The sequence below is a fragment of the Thermobia domestica genome, chromosome 14 (genome assembly GCF_964235325.1).
Source record: "Thermobia domestica chromosome 14, izTheDome1.hap1.1, whole genome shotgun sequence".
NCBI lineage: Eukaryota > Metazoa > Arthropoda > Insecta > Zygentoma > Lepismatidae > Thermobia > Thermobia domestica.
Genome location: NC_137467.1, coordinates 131,975,227 through 131,994,131, shown reverse-complemented (window position 1 = coordinate 131,994,131; position 18,905 = coordinate 131,975,227). Strand labels below are relative to the sequence as shown.

The 18,905-nt window shown below is 37.4% G+C and overlaps 1 protein-coding gene across 1 annotated transcript; it reads right to left on the bottom strand.

The window, feature by feature from the left end:
* Window positions 1-13,254: 13,254 nt before the first annotated feature.
* Window positions 13,255-18,456, bottom strand: LOC145670007 (uncharacterized). Its single transcript, XM_081738348.1, has one exon. The coding sequence runs from the start codon at window positions 18,454-18,456 to the stop codon at window positions 13,255-13,257; it is 5,202 nt and encodes a 1,733-aa protein (XP_081594474.1).
* Between the last annotated feature and the right edge of the window lie 449 nt (window positions 18,457-18,905).

Sequence of the window (18,905 nt, the reverse complement as noted above, 5' to 3'; positions counted from 1 at the left end):
TGTTTCCTGATGGTGATGGCATCTACCAAGATGATTTGGCACCCTGTCATGCTGCAAAAACGATGAAATCATGGTTTGAGGAGCATGACCAGGAGCTATCACACCTCCCCTGGGTCCCACAATCACCAGATCTGAACACCATTGAGCCATTGTAGTCTGAGTTAGAAAGGCGTGTTCGTCTCATTTCCCTCTACCAGCATCCCTTAAGGAACTGGAGGATGTTTTGGAATAACAGTGGTACAAAATTCCACACACCACGATTCAGGAGCTGTATAAGTACATTCCACGTCGCATCCAAGCTGTTTTGGATTCTAAAGGAGGCCCCACGCCATACTAGGTATGATTTTCACACTTTTGCAAACGTTTTAGATTTTTTGTCCAATCCCTGTATATATGAAATTAAATGAAATTAAAATTAAATAACAATGGACATAGCAATTGTTACAGCATGAGGTACCGCTATCACGAGTCACCCAGTAGATTTCCGTTTGCAGCCATTTAGAAACGCGGAAATAAATGCCGTTTTCTAAATGGCTCGAAATCGAAAGCAGATAAGTGAGTCGGGAGCAGGTAGGGCGTTCTTGTTCCACATTTCGATTATCTGTTATCTACCTAGGTATATGAAGATATCGCGTAATTACTGTAAAATTAGCGGTGTTTTAATTTCGCCGTGATGGAGCCCTCTTTGGTTATTGCCCTTACATTCTCATTTCTCACCTCACTGTGTCTCTTCTTGTTATGCCACACATCTAGCATAGCATTTTCATTTCGGTGACATTCACTTTCTTTTATATATATATATATATATATATATATATATATATATATATATATATATATATATATATATACTTTCTTGATTTGCCGTCTTTCTACTTCACCCTATTCTTTTGATTCTGCCGTCACACAGTTTCTTTACATGCATTCTATGTATATACAACGTCCATATTACAATTTTTGGCAAATTTTTTACTTCACTTTATTCCAACGTCTGAGGAACAGAATTTATCTTTTTATCTCATTCCTTTATTGCAATCAGCAGTTATGCCTATACTGTTTCAAGCCTGAGTATTGAATTCACATAGTTTGCAAGTTTGGGGGTAGTCAAGCGGTTAGAGCGTTGGACTCACGCCCACGTGGTCCCGGGTTCGATTCCTAATTTACGGCGTCCACCCAGCGTCATGAGGCAAACTGGGGAGTCACGTGAAAACAAGACGTAACGACCACTAGGTCTATAAAGCTCCTGATGCGCCTGTTAAGGACAGGGTGTCCCATCGCACTGAACACGTACCACACCGCTAGGGTAGATCAGCCGGTCGTTAGCGGATGGCGCTGGAGGAGGCTTAGGGCCACAAAATGGGCTGTTACGCCAAGTGGTTTGTTATATGTATATAGTTTGGAAATCTAGTATGTTCCATAGTTTGGTAGTTGCACAGTGTGAAACGAAACTCACCTATCTTTTTATAGCATTACTTCCCCATTTTCTTCTCCGTTCAACTTGAGATATTCAGTTTCCTTTCTACCTTTATCTTCCAAAGACTTTCTCGAACTCTTCACTCTCGTTTCAGCTTCTTTTATTTCGATCATTATGCCTAAAATGAAACTCAAGTGTTACACAAGACATATTGACCATATGCTTAAATGACACTGCTATAGGGATGTAGGTGGCATAAAAACACACATTCTTCACCAAATCAATATCGCCAGTATCGGTAAACCAATATAGCCTTCTGGCAAATGAAACTTTTGACATAGATGTTCCATTTATATATTAATGAACTTCTAGTGCACATTGAAATAGTATGGTGTATTTGGTTTACTATCGTGAAGTATGTATGCTAGAAACATATTTCTCTCACTGAGATGCGCTTATAGATGTAGTTTCTCTGTGATATGGGTTTCCTCTGATTTTGGAAACGGTTCGTTCTTGGATAAAAGTCAAGTTTACTGGAGTCACTGCTTTTTAGATTGGAGATAATTACAATTTTAGGTTAAAGGATTGTTTAAACTAAGGTTCAGTGATAGTTATCGTTGTGCGCATTAGCTTTTAGCTCTTACGAGAGAGGTTCTTAGTCTACTAGCAACTAGTAGAGCTACTAGAGGTCAAGAACTGAGTTTCGGAAATACTCAGCTTATATAAGGAGATGTAAGGAAAGAGAGAGAAAGTCTTTGTTGAAATCGTAAGATCTAGTAGGCTGACATGTTTTATTTTAAATGGCATTACCCATTCATGGTTCCTCAGAAGGAAAGGCCCAGCCAGGAGATAAGACACCGCAGAACCAAACGGTGAGCGATATATAAAAATCAATTCGATGGGTCCGTTGTTGCGGCTTCTGGCAAGGTGATCAAGCGCCAATTGTTACGTTTTCAAAATAACTCACTGACTGTGGAACGAGCCAAATGCCCTATTGCAGCAGGGTCAATTCCTGGGGCCTCAAATACTACTCTGCGCCGAGGCCCGAAGAGGATTGTTACGGCACTGTCCAGTTCCCATTATCATGTATTCTTTATGTCTGAGGCCGCGGTGACAAAGTGGTAGAGCGTTCACCTTTGGTGTATGGGGTCCATGGTTCGATCCCAGTGAGCTTTGTGATGAATAAACCGTGTGCATGGGTTTCCTCAGGGTTTCCCGGTTTCCTCCCATTTTCTTCATTCCACCATTTTCATAATTTTTCATCATTATCGTTTCCCTTTGCCTAGCCGGCATATCTGTGGGACGTAAAACTCAAAGATTTCATCTCATTTTTATTCTTTGAGTGTCTGTACCCTGGCCATCCAAGACACATTTATTCCCATTGTCGTGTGTCCTTATATTAATAGCACCAAGTATCGTCGCCTGTGACGATATTATCCAGCAATGAAGAGTCCATGTCACGTACTATCAAGTATACAGCAATCGAGTCTGCCAGCTCCTTGCTTTCCGATTAAAGAATGAGGCACATACATCACATAAATCTAAATCTTCCTTTTTCCCTGATCTTTCAGGATCTACCGGATCGTTCCGTGTTTGATGTGTAGTGCATTCTCCATCATGCAACGATCTGACTACAGCAGGTTGTAAATACACTGCACATTATCGTCTGAGTGAGTGATTGATAGACGTCTACTGCTGGGGTAATCACAGAAACATCTTCACCACTTTCATCACAAAATCAGGCGTACCATTCAAATACATGACCACGAGGTAAGACATTCTCGCGGTAAACAGTTCTGACCATCTTGTAAGTCTCTGTTGCTGATTTCCCTAACTTATAGCAGAACATAACGTTTGTCCTTGGGTTCATGTAAAAATCCACTACAATGGGAATCAGGCTGTCTTCGATGACCGTCGTTTAGTAGATCACAGATCTCTCTTGACCAAATCTTCACATATTCTGCAAAAGAAGATAGCATAGCATAAGTTTTACATGATAAACAATTTTTATATCATTAACAGTTTATAACGATATATTTGCCCACAGCCCACACAGTTTTTTATTTTCACTCTTGAACTCATTAATATTCGCTATTCAATGTATACATAATTACACATTAGCTTTAGTAGATTAAAAATCCGATATATTATGGATATTTGTACTATACACTTACAGGTGTCCTTATAGTTCCATGATATAACTCGTTATCAAGGTTTATAAAATAACAGGTAGCCCCAGCTCGCGTTTAGCGTTCTAGGGATTTAGGATTTAGATTTCTGGGCTTTCGGCATCTAAGGCCATTTAGCCCGTCACGATTTGAGGGATGACGTCCCTCGGCGAGCACACAATCCGGGGAAAGGGAAGGAAGAAAGGATTGGGGAGGGAAGGAGGCGGCCTGGGACCTATAAGTTAGGTACCACCCCGGCATTTGCCTGGTGTGAATGAGGAAAACCCAGGAAAACCTCATTCAGGGTGGCTGGCCTGAAAAAGCGTGTTACACTTTTCGACCGAGTGACCCCACCGGGAATCGAACCCGGGACCGCTCGCACCGAAGGCGAGAGTGTTAGCGACTACCACGCGTTTAGCGTTCTGATTGGGCTGGCTCCCTGTCCGTGAAGTCTTGTGGGAAACTTTTGCGTATGTAGTATTTCACTTGTTCTCTTGAACGATACCTCGCGATATCCAAGAACGTTATAAAACAGAGGATCTGCCCATATGTATCTTCATCCTGTTGGGTAATTGAATCACCGCCATATACAGTATACTGGCTCAAAACAATGTGTGACTATTGTTTATTTTTATTTAAGTCGTTGCTTCAGATTTATATTATACAATGGTTAAATGCTGCACATATGGATGTACAAATATAAACTAGAATAAATCACTCGAAATAACCTTTCACAGGTAAGAAAATCACCAATCGTAAGATATATATGGCTGTAACGTATGGCTTTTCGATTTCGTAATATGGGCAGATCCTCTATTTTTATAACATCCTTGGTGATATCTCCACTTCACGTCACCAACCGCAAAGTATCCTGGGAAAAATGAGAGCAAAAAGGCTGAATCGAGAGTCGTCTGACTTGTTATATGGTCTCTATATTAAATAAACAAGTACCTAGATCCGTTCGTTGCCATAACAACTAGTAAACCACATAAATCAAAATACAAACTAGAAAGAATCAACCAACAAATCGATATTAATACGTTTTAAACAAGGATCTTGTAAAATAGAGGATCTGCCCTTACAACAAAATCTTGAAGCCATACATCACAGTTTCACCACCCTTACTCTGCCCACTCCGCCCAATAAGATCGCAATGTTTTAAGCCAACAATCATGGCGGAAACGAAAATAGCCAATCAGACGATGGCAGATACGAGAGTAGCCAATCAGACATGCCGATGCTCGGTTGTTTTTTGGCTTCATCGATTTAGTAGGATGAAGATACATATGGCATATTTATAACATCCTTGTTTTAAACTAACTTTCTTTTTCTTCTACTTTTTCTTCTTCTTATAGTTAGTGTGATATTTAAAAGCACTTTTTACCTAAAGCTGGTTATACACAAACATTATACAAATGTTAAGCTAGGTATACACGAACATTATACAAACGTTATAGTTGCAAGTTCCAAAGTACCAACATAAAGTTCTGGAACCATATTGTCAAACCTTGTATAAGGAATACGTAGTGTTAGTGTGAATTAGAACCGCCTCTTAATTCTGAGAAAAGCTTCCAATGAAACAATGGAGCTTTTATTCCAACCTGAATATCTCGTGTGTAAACATCAAAAGAAAAGAAGTGTGCTCTTTATATTCAACTCTGTGTTTAAGGTGACACCTGATCATCAACTATGTATTTTAAATGCTGTAAGAATATTAGTAACGCATTATACGACCAACTTCTCTAACCTGTTGCTTCTTCATTTAAAATTACGTGGCCAGGCAGGTTTAATAGAAAACGGCGTTTTTTGTTCGAGAGCACTTTTCGAAGAGGATGGATAAGCGAAACAAGTTTTTTTTTTTTTTTTTTTTTTTGTCTTTCTGCCTTCCTTATAATTTCTTGGTCGTCAGAATAATTAATATCATTCATTGTTGCCAACTCTAAATAATGCTGCTAAAAACTTATCAATAAATAAGAAAATTCGCTATTTTTAGCTCCTGCTTTTGTCCTCTAGGAAAACAATGATGCTATCTCTGTGACCAGTGGCGTATTTAGAAGACAGATCAGGCTCAAGCCCTCCCTGAAATAAATTTGTTAGTTTTCCGCATTTCAGTTACAACAATAATCCTTCTTACCATTTGTAGGAATTTCATTGACTTTTCATTTTCTTACGCTCTTTGTTCAGGAATAATACTGTATTTCTCCAATTTCATTTCATGTAAGAACTACGTTCTTTTTTCCTTCTTTTCTCGAGTCTACTATTCTGTTTCTTTTTGTTAGTTGTTTCTTTCGTTTCTCCTATCACGCTTTCGATCGTTGTTAGTTGTGATTCGGCTGTCGTCAGTAACATCGAAACTAAGAGAAGCTGATAAGCAAAACTAGTGTTCCACACCAACTTGCACAGGTATTAACATAACGGGACTTCAGTTGTAATAGCAAAGGAATATTTACATCGTTTAGTTATAAAGAAAGATAAATGTTTGAATTAAAGAAAATCAAGAGGGGATAATAAGTAGCCCTTGAAATTAGGTAGGCCAAGAGGATGCATCCTTTTTCTTCTATGAATAGAATAAAAAGTTAGATTCAGTGATAAATTTTTGCGTGTATCATATTACATAAGATTCACCAGTCTGCAATTCTTGTCATTAAAACTTCAATTTATCCATAAATTAAAGTATATTTAATTCTCAAACTCAGGTAGGCAATTGCCCCCTTGCTTTCCCTATTGTGCATAACCCCTCGCCGAAACAAAAATCTTATATCCGCCACTGTCTATAATAGTAAAGTTTTTAGTATATTTTTGATGGTGTAATGGATTTTCATATTTTCTTTGCTGGAAATATGAAATTTATAAATTAACATAAAAAAAGTTGTTGAATAGTAATATAGGACGTACAAAGATAACAAATGTGTTGTGTTTTACATCATGGAACTACAATAGTCTTGCAAACTACGACGATTCAATATTGGGACTGGAGTTACTGCATCTGTTGTATCACTTCTTGTTAAATCATTTCATTTTGACGGCGCAACTTAGGGGATGGTAAGTGGCGATATATATAGGTCTAATGATCAAAAATGATTGATATTAGTGTCGAATCCATAGTTTTCGAGTCGCTGAGACGAACAATGACATTTCCGATGCCGTTTAAATTCAAATTAAGCCTCCGTTGACCTTTAGGCCTATGTACAAAGTGAAACATATTCTCCTTGTACGAAGAAGGGTATTCTGGTATTGTGCTGCCAAAATGTCTTAAGCCTGGCAAAAATGCGAACTAACGCTCACACCCTCACACTCCCACGCGTTGAGCCAATAAGGGTTCAGCTGTTGTTAAGCGAGAGAAAGCGAGTGGAATTCCTTAAGAGCCGGCGGGAGTCAAGTGACCTTGACAAATCGAAGATATCGCAGTGCAAAGTGTTTCCTTATTTTGGCAACAGATGGGGTTGTCGCTGAAATGCCGTCAAAGCAAATGCACCCGTCCTTTTCCTTCGTTTTCCCCTGCATGTGGTCAAAGTTGGACAGCGTAGGAGGGGGATGGTTACGGCTGTAAATGGGACAGAAGAGTGAAATTCTTTTCTTTTGGCTAAAAGAGAAACAGAACTGAAGAAACAAATAAATAAGAGGGACCAACATGATATCAGCCGTCAGCTCCCTGTCAGAGAGCCACTCAAATATCTACAACGGTCACAAACATACCATAGAGAACTAAAGCACTTGTCGCCTGTCTCTTTCTCAAAGCCTATGGTAAATAACAGAATAGTGCGGGAAGAATCTGATATAAAATGAAGAACCATGCCAATATTAAAGAAAAAAAAAAACACACACACACACACACGGGAGAGTCGATATTCTAATTTATTTAGAGCCTTCGTGGTTAAAAAAAAAAAAAAAACTTGGAATTGAAAGGCAGAAAACCCAGACAAAGATTTGAAATGTATTGACAATGTGAATCATTTTTTTAGTGGAGTCCATTTCCTTATTTTCTTTTCAAAATATGACCACCAGATTTACCCTCTCTCTCGCCTTCACATTCGAATGGTCCTGGGTTCGATACCAGTTGCTGACCATCCTGAGTTTTTCCTATTAAAACAGGGAAAAGCCGCAATGTTACATTCAGCCTTGGGGGCCGGCTTAGAAGGACAGGAGGGAGCACATGCCCCGCTTGATGTTGGTTTTTATTGGGGGAAATAGACCACTTCATTAACAATAGAATTAAAAGATGTGTCACTCATGTCCAAAATTATTGTCGCATGTCTATAAATATGTTATTGTAGGAATATAATTTGATAACGAATTCACCCGGTATTTCTTATAATAATAGTATGCGTACAATCGGCAAAGACATGTATGTGGCAAATTTCATGTCAAAAGAGCAGTAAATAAGAACAATAAAACGAAAACAAAACTTTCGTGTCCATTTAGCAACATTTTATTTTACTCATTCTAATCTTCGTATTTATAATTACTGTATTTTCCTATGAAATTTACCACATATATTTCCCGATTGTACACATAGTATCAGTATTAAAAGTCTCCTGCAAAATCATTATTACATGATATTTTTACAAGAAGACAGTTATAGAAATGCGACAATCATTTTAGACATGAGTGTACAAGGATGTAACAGGTGTTTGTTTCAAACATTAAATAAGTGTTCGTATAAATTGAACTTATTTCCTGACGTCATAGAACTAAGAACTGTTGCAGAGCGATGTAAGTCCGGTGACAATACAATATTCCATTCTTACTTTCATACTTTGCAATATATCTATTTATTTTAAAAGCAAATTTTAATATGTTTTTATTTTCAACTTCGTTATCCTAAAATAAATACTAGCCTTTAACCAGCCCTGGTATCCCTGGTTGCATATCACTTTAGGATTTGGAGAAGGTGTCCAACGAATTTAAAAAAATGATAAGACACCTTTTAAAGACATTCTTTTGTTAATAAATTCCCACTAAAAAGTTAAAAATAATTTTGTTTATGCAAGACTAAATAAAAAGAATGGAGTGCGTCATTTTAAGAATTTATAAAGTAACTGTAAGCCTATATGAGAGCACATCCCTTTTTTTTTAGTCACGCATAAACATTTTTTTTTTAAACTTTTAAGTGCGACTTTATTAATGAAAGAATATCTTTAAAATGTTTATTATTAACTTTTTTTATTATTGTTAATGTTTGCGTCCTTGGCATAGGGTGTTTATTTTGGTAAGGTACCGTATGGTACGTTTCTATACTACTAGGGTATATAAAAATTTAGTTTCCTATGCGTTACTACATACATTAAAAAACATTTTTTTAAAAGAATTACTACCGAATATTACTACCGCTCTGCTAATAAGAGGGAGACAGATTGAGGATACCAAACACCCCTACCGTTGATTGAGAAATATTTAGGTGTCGACACTGATGAGCAACATCTACATATGAATTTGAATGTTTTATGGGCTTTAGACAATTGATTCAGACCGGGAAACATGGGGGACAGAATGTTGGAAGCAAGTAATCCAGTCCCTAGTTTGAATGCCTGGAATGAGTAAGGACTCTTCCCCCCTTGGTAAAACCTGCCGAAATTGGAAGCAATATCAAAGAAGCACTGCTTCGAAAAAAGAGGGAGCAAACATGCATAAATAGTCAGAGTCGAATTTAGGTTTAGTGGGGCCCCAAGCTGTTGAAGGTAATGGGGTCCTTTATGTGTCCAGATGAACATACGCACCCTACATACAGCAATGAACAAACTAGAGATAATTTAGGAAGCAGACTGGTAGAACGAGCCCTATTAATTACACGAACGTAGGCTACACAGCAGGAAGCACTGTTGCTACGTATATATAAATTTTACTTTATTTTTTTAAATTTTCTAATATTTTAGAAATCCAATTTTTCTTTAGATTTTGGGGCCCCCAAGAGAGCGGGGCCCTAAGCTATAGCTCGTTTCGCTTACACGTAACTCCGGCACTGTAAATAGTATACGTATACAGGCACGGATCCAAGGGTGGCTATAGAGGCTATAGCCCCCCCCCTTGACGCTCAGGTATACACTGGATAAAATGGGCTTCAATCCTGTTTACTCTGGATAAAGAGGCAAACTATGGTTTACCTCCTCCCTTGATCATATCCTGGATCCGCCACTATATATATATATATATATATATATATATATATATATATATATATATATATATATATATATATATATATATATATATATATATGTACATGTATGTATGTATATAAATGTGTGTGTCTAGTATGTTGTACGATGGAAGCTGATGAAAGAGCTTTATACCATATTATTCTTGATTTTTTGACAGGTAAACAAAGAATATTTCGGGAATTAATCTATCCTAAAGATTATAATAATGTATCTTATTTTTTCTCTTGCATGTATATTCTTAGCCTGCAGGAAGTTTTCATTTCTTTCTTGGAATAGATAAACGAAGACTTTGGTTCGGCTTCTCCTTCACAAATTTTTGTCGAAAGGTTGACTTTATCGCTACAAACACAAATTACTTCTTCTCACAGAAACCATCTACAAACACACTGTACTGCTGAAACAGAAACCATCAACCAGAGAGGTCATAAATTTTGCCATTCCTCGTGTTTGAAGTTCCTGTTCTTCACAATGATTTCCTTCCTCCCGCCCTTGTTAAGATGTTCAAAGTAGATTTTCAAAAGGACTGGCTCCCGCTGAGAAGGAAAGGGGGATGAGGAATGACTATAGTGCCATCTAGCAGTTATACGGCCAAGTACGTGAACACGAAAAAATATGATTTCTGATTTCTGTAGATTCAATTATGAAGGATATAATTTCTCATCGATTGTGAAATGGATGTCTTTGGAAACAGCGAAAAAATAGTACAGTAGCGCACAAATACAAAGATTGTACTCCATTCTCAAAAAAGTCCGGAGTTTTTAGCTCTTTTCCTTACTGTAAAAAAACAGAAGACTTTTCCGTCTGATTTTGATCATTTTCTTATGGGAATTTGGATTATAATTATCTGTATTTATAAGAAGAAAATATCATGCACAGCGTTCAAATTGCACCTTTAAAATGAGATGCATCATATTTAGTGCGCTACTGAGACATTTTTGCGAAAGAACGAAATGAAACCGTGATTTGCCTAAAAAATGGTTGAGATCCCATGTTAAATTGAACACCAATATTCCGGCCGCTGTAGCGCACTCCTTCTCCCTCTTAAGAGTCGGAAGGAGTCAAGTGACCTTGACAAATCGAAGATATCGCAGTGCAAAGTGTTTCCTTATTTTGGCAACAGATGGTGTTGTTGCTGAAATGCCGTCAAAGCAAATGGCACCCCTCCTTTTCCTTCGTTTTCCCCTGCATGTGGTCAAAGTTGGACAGCGCAGGAGGGGGATGGTTACGGATGTAAATGGGACAGAGGAGTGAAATTCCTTTCTTTTGGCTAAAAGAGAAACAGAACTGAAGAAAAAATAAATACAGAGATATTGTAAGAGGGACCAACATGATATCAGCCGTCAGCCACTCAAATATCTACAATGGTCACAAACATACCATAGAGAACTAAAGCACTTGTCGCCTGTATCTTTCTCAAAGGATTCTACCTATGGTAAATAACGCGGGAATAGTGCAGGAAGAGTCTGATATAAAATGAAGAACCATGCAAATATTAAAAAAAAAAAAAAAAACCAGGAGAGTCGATATTCTAATTTATTTTGGGCCTTCGTGGTTTAAAAAAAAAAAAAACTTGGAATTGAAAGGCAGAAAACCCAGACAAAGATCTGAAATGTATTGGCAATGAGACTCTTTTTCAGTGGAATCCATTTCTTTATTTTCTTTTCAAAATATGATCACCAGATTTACCCTCTGTCTCGCCTTCACATTCGAATGGTCCTGGGATCGATACCAGTAGCTGACCATCCTGAATTTTTCCTATTACAACAGGAAAGGGGCGCAATGTTACATTTAGCCTTGGGTACCGGCTTAGAAGGACAGGAGGGAGCATATGCTCTGCTTGGTATTGGTTTTTATTTGGGGAAATAGACCACTTCATTAACAATAGAATTAAAAGATGTGTCACCTTCTTCAGGAAGGTACACTCATGTCTAAAATTATTGTCGCATGTATATAAATATGTTGTTGTAGGAATATAATTTGATAACGAATTCACCCGGTATTTCTTATAATGTTAGTATGTGTACAATCGGCAGAGACATGTATGCAAGTTTCATGTCAAAAGAGGAGTAAATAAGAACAATAAAACGAAAATAAAACTTTCGTGTCCATTTAGCAACATTATGATTTACTCATTCTAATTTTCGTATTTATAAATATTATTGTGTACCACAATGTAAAGAAACATAATATTTAATTGGATTTTAAAATTTGTATAAAACAGGCAATGTATGAAGTGGAGGCAGTTTGAATATTCTTTAGGATTCATAATCCAATGGAAAATTTAGAGTGCCTTGACTTCTACAATGCAAATGACCGGCGATGACTTCTAGAACTAGGAAGACTCAGAAAGAATGTGCAAGAATGTTGACATGACGGAAAAATCATATAAATACTACCGGATTCTCTTCCGGGTAGGAGAAGTTCTATTTTGACGTCGAAACTCTGCGAGTCAAATTATTCATAATTAGTTTTTGTCACTCCGTCATTCTGTCCATCAGAGGTTCTGCTCGTCATCGTTACCAAAAGTAAGTGATTATGCATTGTCTTCTCTAGTCTTTAAGTCATACCAGTCCACATCATGCTCTGTAGTTTTTCAGTCATTCAAGATCAGTTCATTAAATTCTTGTTCTAAATTATTTCTGTGTTGTCGAATTTTTATCTTTGAAATTCTACTCCCATGTTTCTAATTCTGAGCTACGCTATCTACGCCCCCAAGACTCGCATTAGTTTAAATTACTTCTTGGAGGAACTGGGTGGATGTTAAGGCCATTCAGTAGTTTTCATGTATGAGAATTGTTTGGGGTTTGCGACCCAGACAAGAGGTCTCCGTTCGACATGCCTCCAGAAGTTTCTAACTGCCTTTTACGTCACAAAACCAGTCACGTTTGAGGTAGATTGCAAACCTATTTTTAAGGTTTTAGCATGGTGGAGGCGCCGGGTATTATTTCAATATTTTCCTATGAAATTTACCATATATACATTTCCCGATTATACACATAGTATCAGTATTAAAAGTACCCAGCAAAATCAGTATTACATTATATTCTTACATGAAGACAGTTATAGATATGCGACAATCATTTTGGAGATGAGTGTACAAGGACGTAACAGGTGTTTGTTTCAAACATTGAATAAGTGTTCGTATACATTGAACTTATTTCCTGACGTCATAGAACTAAGAACTGTCACAGAGCGACGTAAGTACGGTGTTTTGTCTTTTGATGAATAAATGTTCACAAAACAACTTAATTGTGATAAATGAATAAATGTTTATTTGCACTAACTACACAACAACTGAAACACTTACAACTTACTGTTATATTGTCTTTCTTTTACGAATTCCGGAGGACCATCTTGTTTAGATCTCTTGGTGCTCAACTTGCTGACACTCACACACACATACTGCTATTTTTAAACAAAAGAGAAACGTTATGCAAATATAATGGCAATGATACAAACTCACTATAAAAGTCTCTACATTCTCCCCTCTCTTGATTGAACCAAGTCAATCAACTTACACACAATCCACATTCTCACTTTTAGGTAAAGGTACAATTTTAGTAATCGGTCTTTTAACAGTCCCTGTCTTACACTTTACACTCACTACTCTCACTAGTCCATCTTTTCCCGGAAACACTTGTTGAATGACACCTAATTTCCATGACAATGGAGGAGAATTGTCTTCTTTGATTAGAACCACATCTCCAATAGAAATATTAGGTTGTTTTGTTGTCCATTTTCTTCTCTGCTGGAGTTCATGTAGATAATCTTGAGACCATCTTTTCCAAAAATGCTGCTTCATCTTCTGAAGGTGATTCCATCTTGATAATCGGTTGGCCGGAATGTCCACTAGATTTGGTTCAGGAATGCTCATCAAAGGTTCACCAATAAGGAAATGTCCTGGAGACAAAAATGAAGGATCATTGGGATCATTGGATAGAACAGTGATTGGTCTTGAATTCAAACAGGCTTCTATTTGTATTATGACTGTGTTGAGTTCTTCAAATGTCAACATCGTGCAACCTACTATTCTTCTTAAATGAAACTTAAATGACTTCACTGCACTTTCCCAAATGCCTGCAAAATGACTTGCTCTGGGTGGAATGAAATGCCATGTAAATCCTTCTTGCACTGCAACATCTTGAATTGAGTTTTGAAATTGTTGTGAACTGAGTAGTTGTTGAAGCTCCTTAAGCTCTCGCTGAGCTCCAATGAAATTGGTTCCGTTGTCACTATAGATGTTCGAAAATTTGCCTCTTCTTGATACAAATCTTCGAAGAGCTGCTAAAAATGCTTGGCTACTCAAATCACTCACTAACTCCATATGAATCGCTTTGGTTGCTAAGCACACGAATATTGCAACATACGCCTTTGTCACTTTACGAGATCTAGTTCCTTGCTTAATCATTAGGGGACCGGCGAAATCCACCCCTACTTGAATAAAAGCTCGAGCTGGCTGTACTCGTGCTGATGGTAATTGACCCATGAGTTGTTCTGAGGCTGACGCTTTCAATTTAAAACAAACTAGACACTGATGAATGATAGATCGAACGACTTGTTTAGCTCGTGGGATCCAATATTTTTGCCTCAATGATGAAATCAATAACTGCGGTCCAGCATGTAACAATCTTCTATGTTCCGCTTCAATTATCAATTTGGTGAGATGCTCTTTAGGTGGTAAGATGATCTGATGTTGGCTATCATACGGTAAGTCGGAGTTTTTGAGCCGTCCTCCCACGCGTAGCAACTGTTCATTATCTATAAATGGATACAAAGATTTAAGTTCACTTTGGGATGAAACTTGGCCTGACGAAGCTAAATCTTTGAATTCTTGCGAATAACTGACCTCTTGAATTAACTTAATGCATTGTTGTAAAGTATCACTAATTTCAGAAGTGGAAATAGTTCCTACTTTCTTCTCGTTATGATTTTTACAATTGTAAATAAATCGACGACACAAACAAATAACTCGCAATAGTTTCCACAATGATGAAAATTTTTCCAGAAAGCTTATGTCACCTTCATAACTAACTAAAGATATGCTCGTTACTTTCCTTTCTTCTGGAACATCTTCGTCTACCACTTCTGATTGTTCGGGCCATGCAGATGATTCAAGCCATGCGGGTCCATGCCACCAAATATCTGCTTCCTTCAACTGTTTCGGATCCATTCCCCGTGTAATAATGTCGGCTGGATTGTCCATTGACGACACATGATGCCACTGGTTGACTGATGTGATCTCCTGTATCTCTGCAACCCTGTTTGCCACGAACTCCTTCCATCTGGCAGCTGGCGATGATATCCATGCAAGCACTATTTTTGAATCGGTCCAGAAGTAAGTACTATTCACTGAAATGTTTAATATCGGAATTATTTTTCGATACAGCCTGCTCAAAAGTACTGCCGCACAAAGTTCAAGTCTTGGTAACGTTACCTTTTTAATAGGAGCTATTCTCGATTTAGAACCCAAAAGTTTAACAGTAGTTTTGCCTGAAATGTCCACAGTTTTAACATAAATGCAACAGCCGTACGCAAGTTGACTGCTGTCAGCAAACCCATGTATCTCGACATGAACATAATTCTTCAATACTACACATCTATCAATTTGTATTTCGTTAACACTTGGAAGATGATGACACAGGTCTAACCATTGCTGATAGAGCTCTGATGGTATTTGATCATCCCAATTGATCTTATGGATCCACATTTGTTGTAAGAAAATCTTGAACGGAGTAACTACAGGGCTTATAAGTCCTAAAGGATCAAATATTTTTGCTATGGTCGAAGTCACTTGACGTTTGGTTGGTATGTTGGTCGTGAGACATTCTCTAACTGACTTGTTGGTGATGAGAAGCTTATCTGAGGCAGGATTCCACGATAAACCCAATGTTGAAACACCTGATTCGGACTCAAATTCAAACGGTAAGTGTATTTCCCTATGTTCTTCTGGCACTGCCTCCAACAATGCTGGCTCGTTCGAACACCATTTTCTTAAAGTAAACCCACCGCTTTGCAATAATTGAATAAGTTCTTTCTGAAGCTTTAACGCCTGTTCAACGTTATGGCATCCTGAGCTTACATCATCCATATAAAAATCGCGTTCCAATACTACCGCTGCTTGAGGATATTTACATCTTTCTTCTTCCGCTAACCTTCGAAGACACGCAGTCGCCAAATATGGTGATGATGCTTCACCATATGCAACCCGCTGCAACTCATAAATCTTGACTGGTTCCACTGATGAATATCTCCACAGAATTCTTTGAAGTCCAATGTCATCTTCATGAACTTTAATCATTCGATACATTGACTGAATATCCGCCGTAAAAGCAATAGGAAAGGTTCGAAATCTCGTGACAATTGAATGTAAATCTTGCTGGATTGTTGGTCCTGTCATAAGTATGTCGTTTAATGAAACCCCCGTTGAAGTCTTTGCAGAAGCGTCGAAAACCACTCTTAGCTTAGTTATGGTACTGGATGGTTTCAATACTGCATGATGTGGCAGATAACATTTCATACCATTATCTTCATGTTCTTCTTTCACTGGTTTCATATGATCTAATTCTTCATATTCCCTCATAAAGTTACAGTACTGCTCGTTAATTTCTGGACACTGCTGCAACCGTCTTTCTAGCTGGTAAAATCTACGAAGAGCTAAATTATATGATTCTCCTAATGGTTTATGGTTTGGCTTAATTGGCAGACGTACAACGAATCGACCACTGCTATCTCTGGTAATGTTTTCCTCAAAGTGTCGTTCACATTGCCTTTCTTCTTGAGTCATGACTGTTGAATGTATAGTTTCGAGCTCCCAAAATGCCTGTAACTGTCTATCAAGGCTACTTTCTTGCACAAAAAATGACACTTGTGGTATACTAGAATCTCTTGTTGTAGGAACTTTACCCGCCAAAATGTACCCAAATTCAGTCTCTTGTACTACTGGATAATTCCCTGGTCTAGTTAGTTTATGCGATCGCAAAATGTCCAAAAACACTTCCGCGCCTAACAAAATGTCAATAGTATCTGGTTGGTGAAAGTTAGGATCTGCATACACTATGTCTGTCGGCAAGTTCCAATTAGCATGATCTATTGGCCTACTTGGAATGTTATCTGTTATTTTGAGCAAAACTAAACAGTTTACATCAATTGCAAATTCACGAATTCTTGATTCTATATGTACATCTACACAATGCTTTGTTTCACTAATCACACTATTAATACCTTGAATTGGAACTCGGTGTTTATTTTTAGGTAGACGCAACCTTTGAACTAAATCTTCAGTCACAAAATTGCTTTGACTGGCAGAATCTAATAGTACTCTACATGGATGTAATTTACCATTCGCATCTCGTACATTTACTATAGCAGTAGATAACATAACAGTAACATTTGGTTTTCCCTTAAAAATGCAATAAGAACCTTGTGTCATATTTTCCCTATTCGTATTAGAATGACTCGAAAAATTTCTTGATTGTGAATTAGCAACACTGGGTTTCTCATCTGATTTTGACATATCGTCATAATGCAGCAAGGTATTATGCCTTTTCGAACAGCGTTTACAGCCACCTGATCTGCACGTTTTTACCTTACATTCTTTTTTGAGACAGTTGAAACACAATAAATTATCTCGAACATAGTCTTGTCTTTCTTTTACTTCAGCGTTTAAAAATGCAGGACATTTAAACAACTGATGTATTAGGTTTTGTTTACAAAAGTTACAGAAAGACTGAGTTGTTGTCACGTATGATTTGGTTGTTTTTTCTTTTTGTTTCGGTTCAGCACTCTGTCTATTTTTATCGCCCCTTGACCTTGACACTACTTCCTGCGATGGTGTATTTTTTATAGTTTCAAATGCTTGACACCTACGTTCCAAGAAAGCAAAGAACTCTGATAAGGGAGGGAAAGAATGATCTGTGATTTGTAACTCCCACGCACGCCTAGTGTTACTGTCTAATTGAGAAACGAAATGTTGAACTAACAAAACCTCTTCTAGTGGTGTCTGCAAATCTAAAGCTCGTAATGCATTCAAGTTACTAGTAGCTGTATTAATAAATTCTCTTAATTCTGATGTAGTTTCCTTTGTGATACATTTAATATGTAACAAATTACGGACATGAGTAGCTGCAATCAAACGCTTATTTTCATACCTGTCTTTCAATAATTGCCATGCAATTTTATAATTAGCTTCTGTAACTTGCAGATTCGCTATTAAATCATACGCCTCCCCCCTCAATGCACTCCTTAGGTAATGGAACTTTTGCAACACTGACACGTTATCGTTATTATGAATCATAACTTTAAAATTGTCTGAAAATGAAAGCCAATTTTCGTATCGTCCTTCAAATGATGGCAATTCAACACGAGGCAATTTTAATTGATCATTTGACACCTGATTCTCATTTTTTGAGGAATTGTTTGAATGAGATTCCTGGCTATGCTGAATAATACAATCCTCTAGTTGCGCTAATACATCATAGTAACTGGTTTCAAAGTCCTCTCTATATGCATCGTCCTCTACTTGTTCGTAATTTATTTCTAACTGTGATTGCACTTCATCGAACTTTTTATATAACTCAATCATTGCAGTCTTACGTACTTTCACCTGACTAATTGTAGTTGTTGAATTAATATTACTTACGTAGTTTTGAATTCTTGTCAGCTGACTTTTGCACACACCACGTTGTTTCACTAACTTGCTTCTGTCTGAATCCTCCATCTTGAAAAATATTCTAAGTCCACACTAACTAATAAACACAAGTCCACACACAAGTCCACACTGATGAACGTGTTCTCATTTATGTCTATTCACATAAGTTCCCGAAGAATTAATAAACGTTACTGCACACATGAACAGAACTAAACAAAGAGCAATGTAACAATTGTTCACATACACATTCACAGTTTATATCAAACGCTAGTTCACTGTGATCCGGTCGGAGCTGACCAATGTTTTTGTCTTTTGATGAATAAATGTTCACAAAACAACTTAATTGTGATAAATGAATAAATGTTTATTTGCACTAACTACACAACAACTGAAACACTTACAACTTACTGTTATATTGTCTTTCTTTTACGAATTCCGGAGGACCATCTTGTTTAGATCTCTTGGTGCTCAACTTGCTGACACTCACACACACATACTGCTATTTTTAAACAAAAGAG

Excerpts from the sequence above, each read along its gene's own strand:
- LOC145670007 (XM_081738348.1), bottom strand. The coding sequence starts at position 18,456 with ATGGAGGATTCAGACAGAAGCAAGTTAGTGAAACAACGTGGTGTGTGC.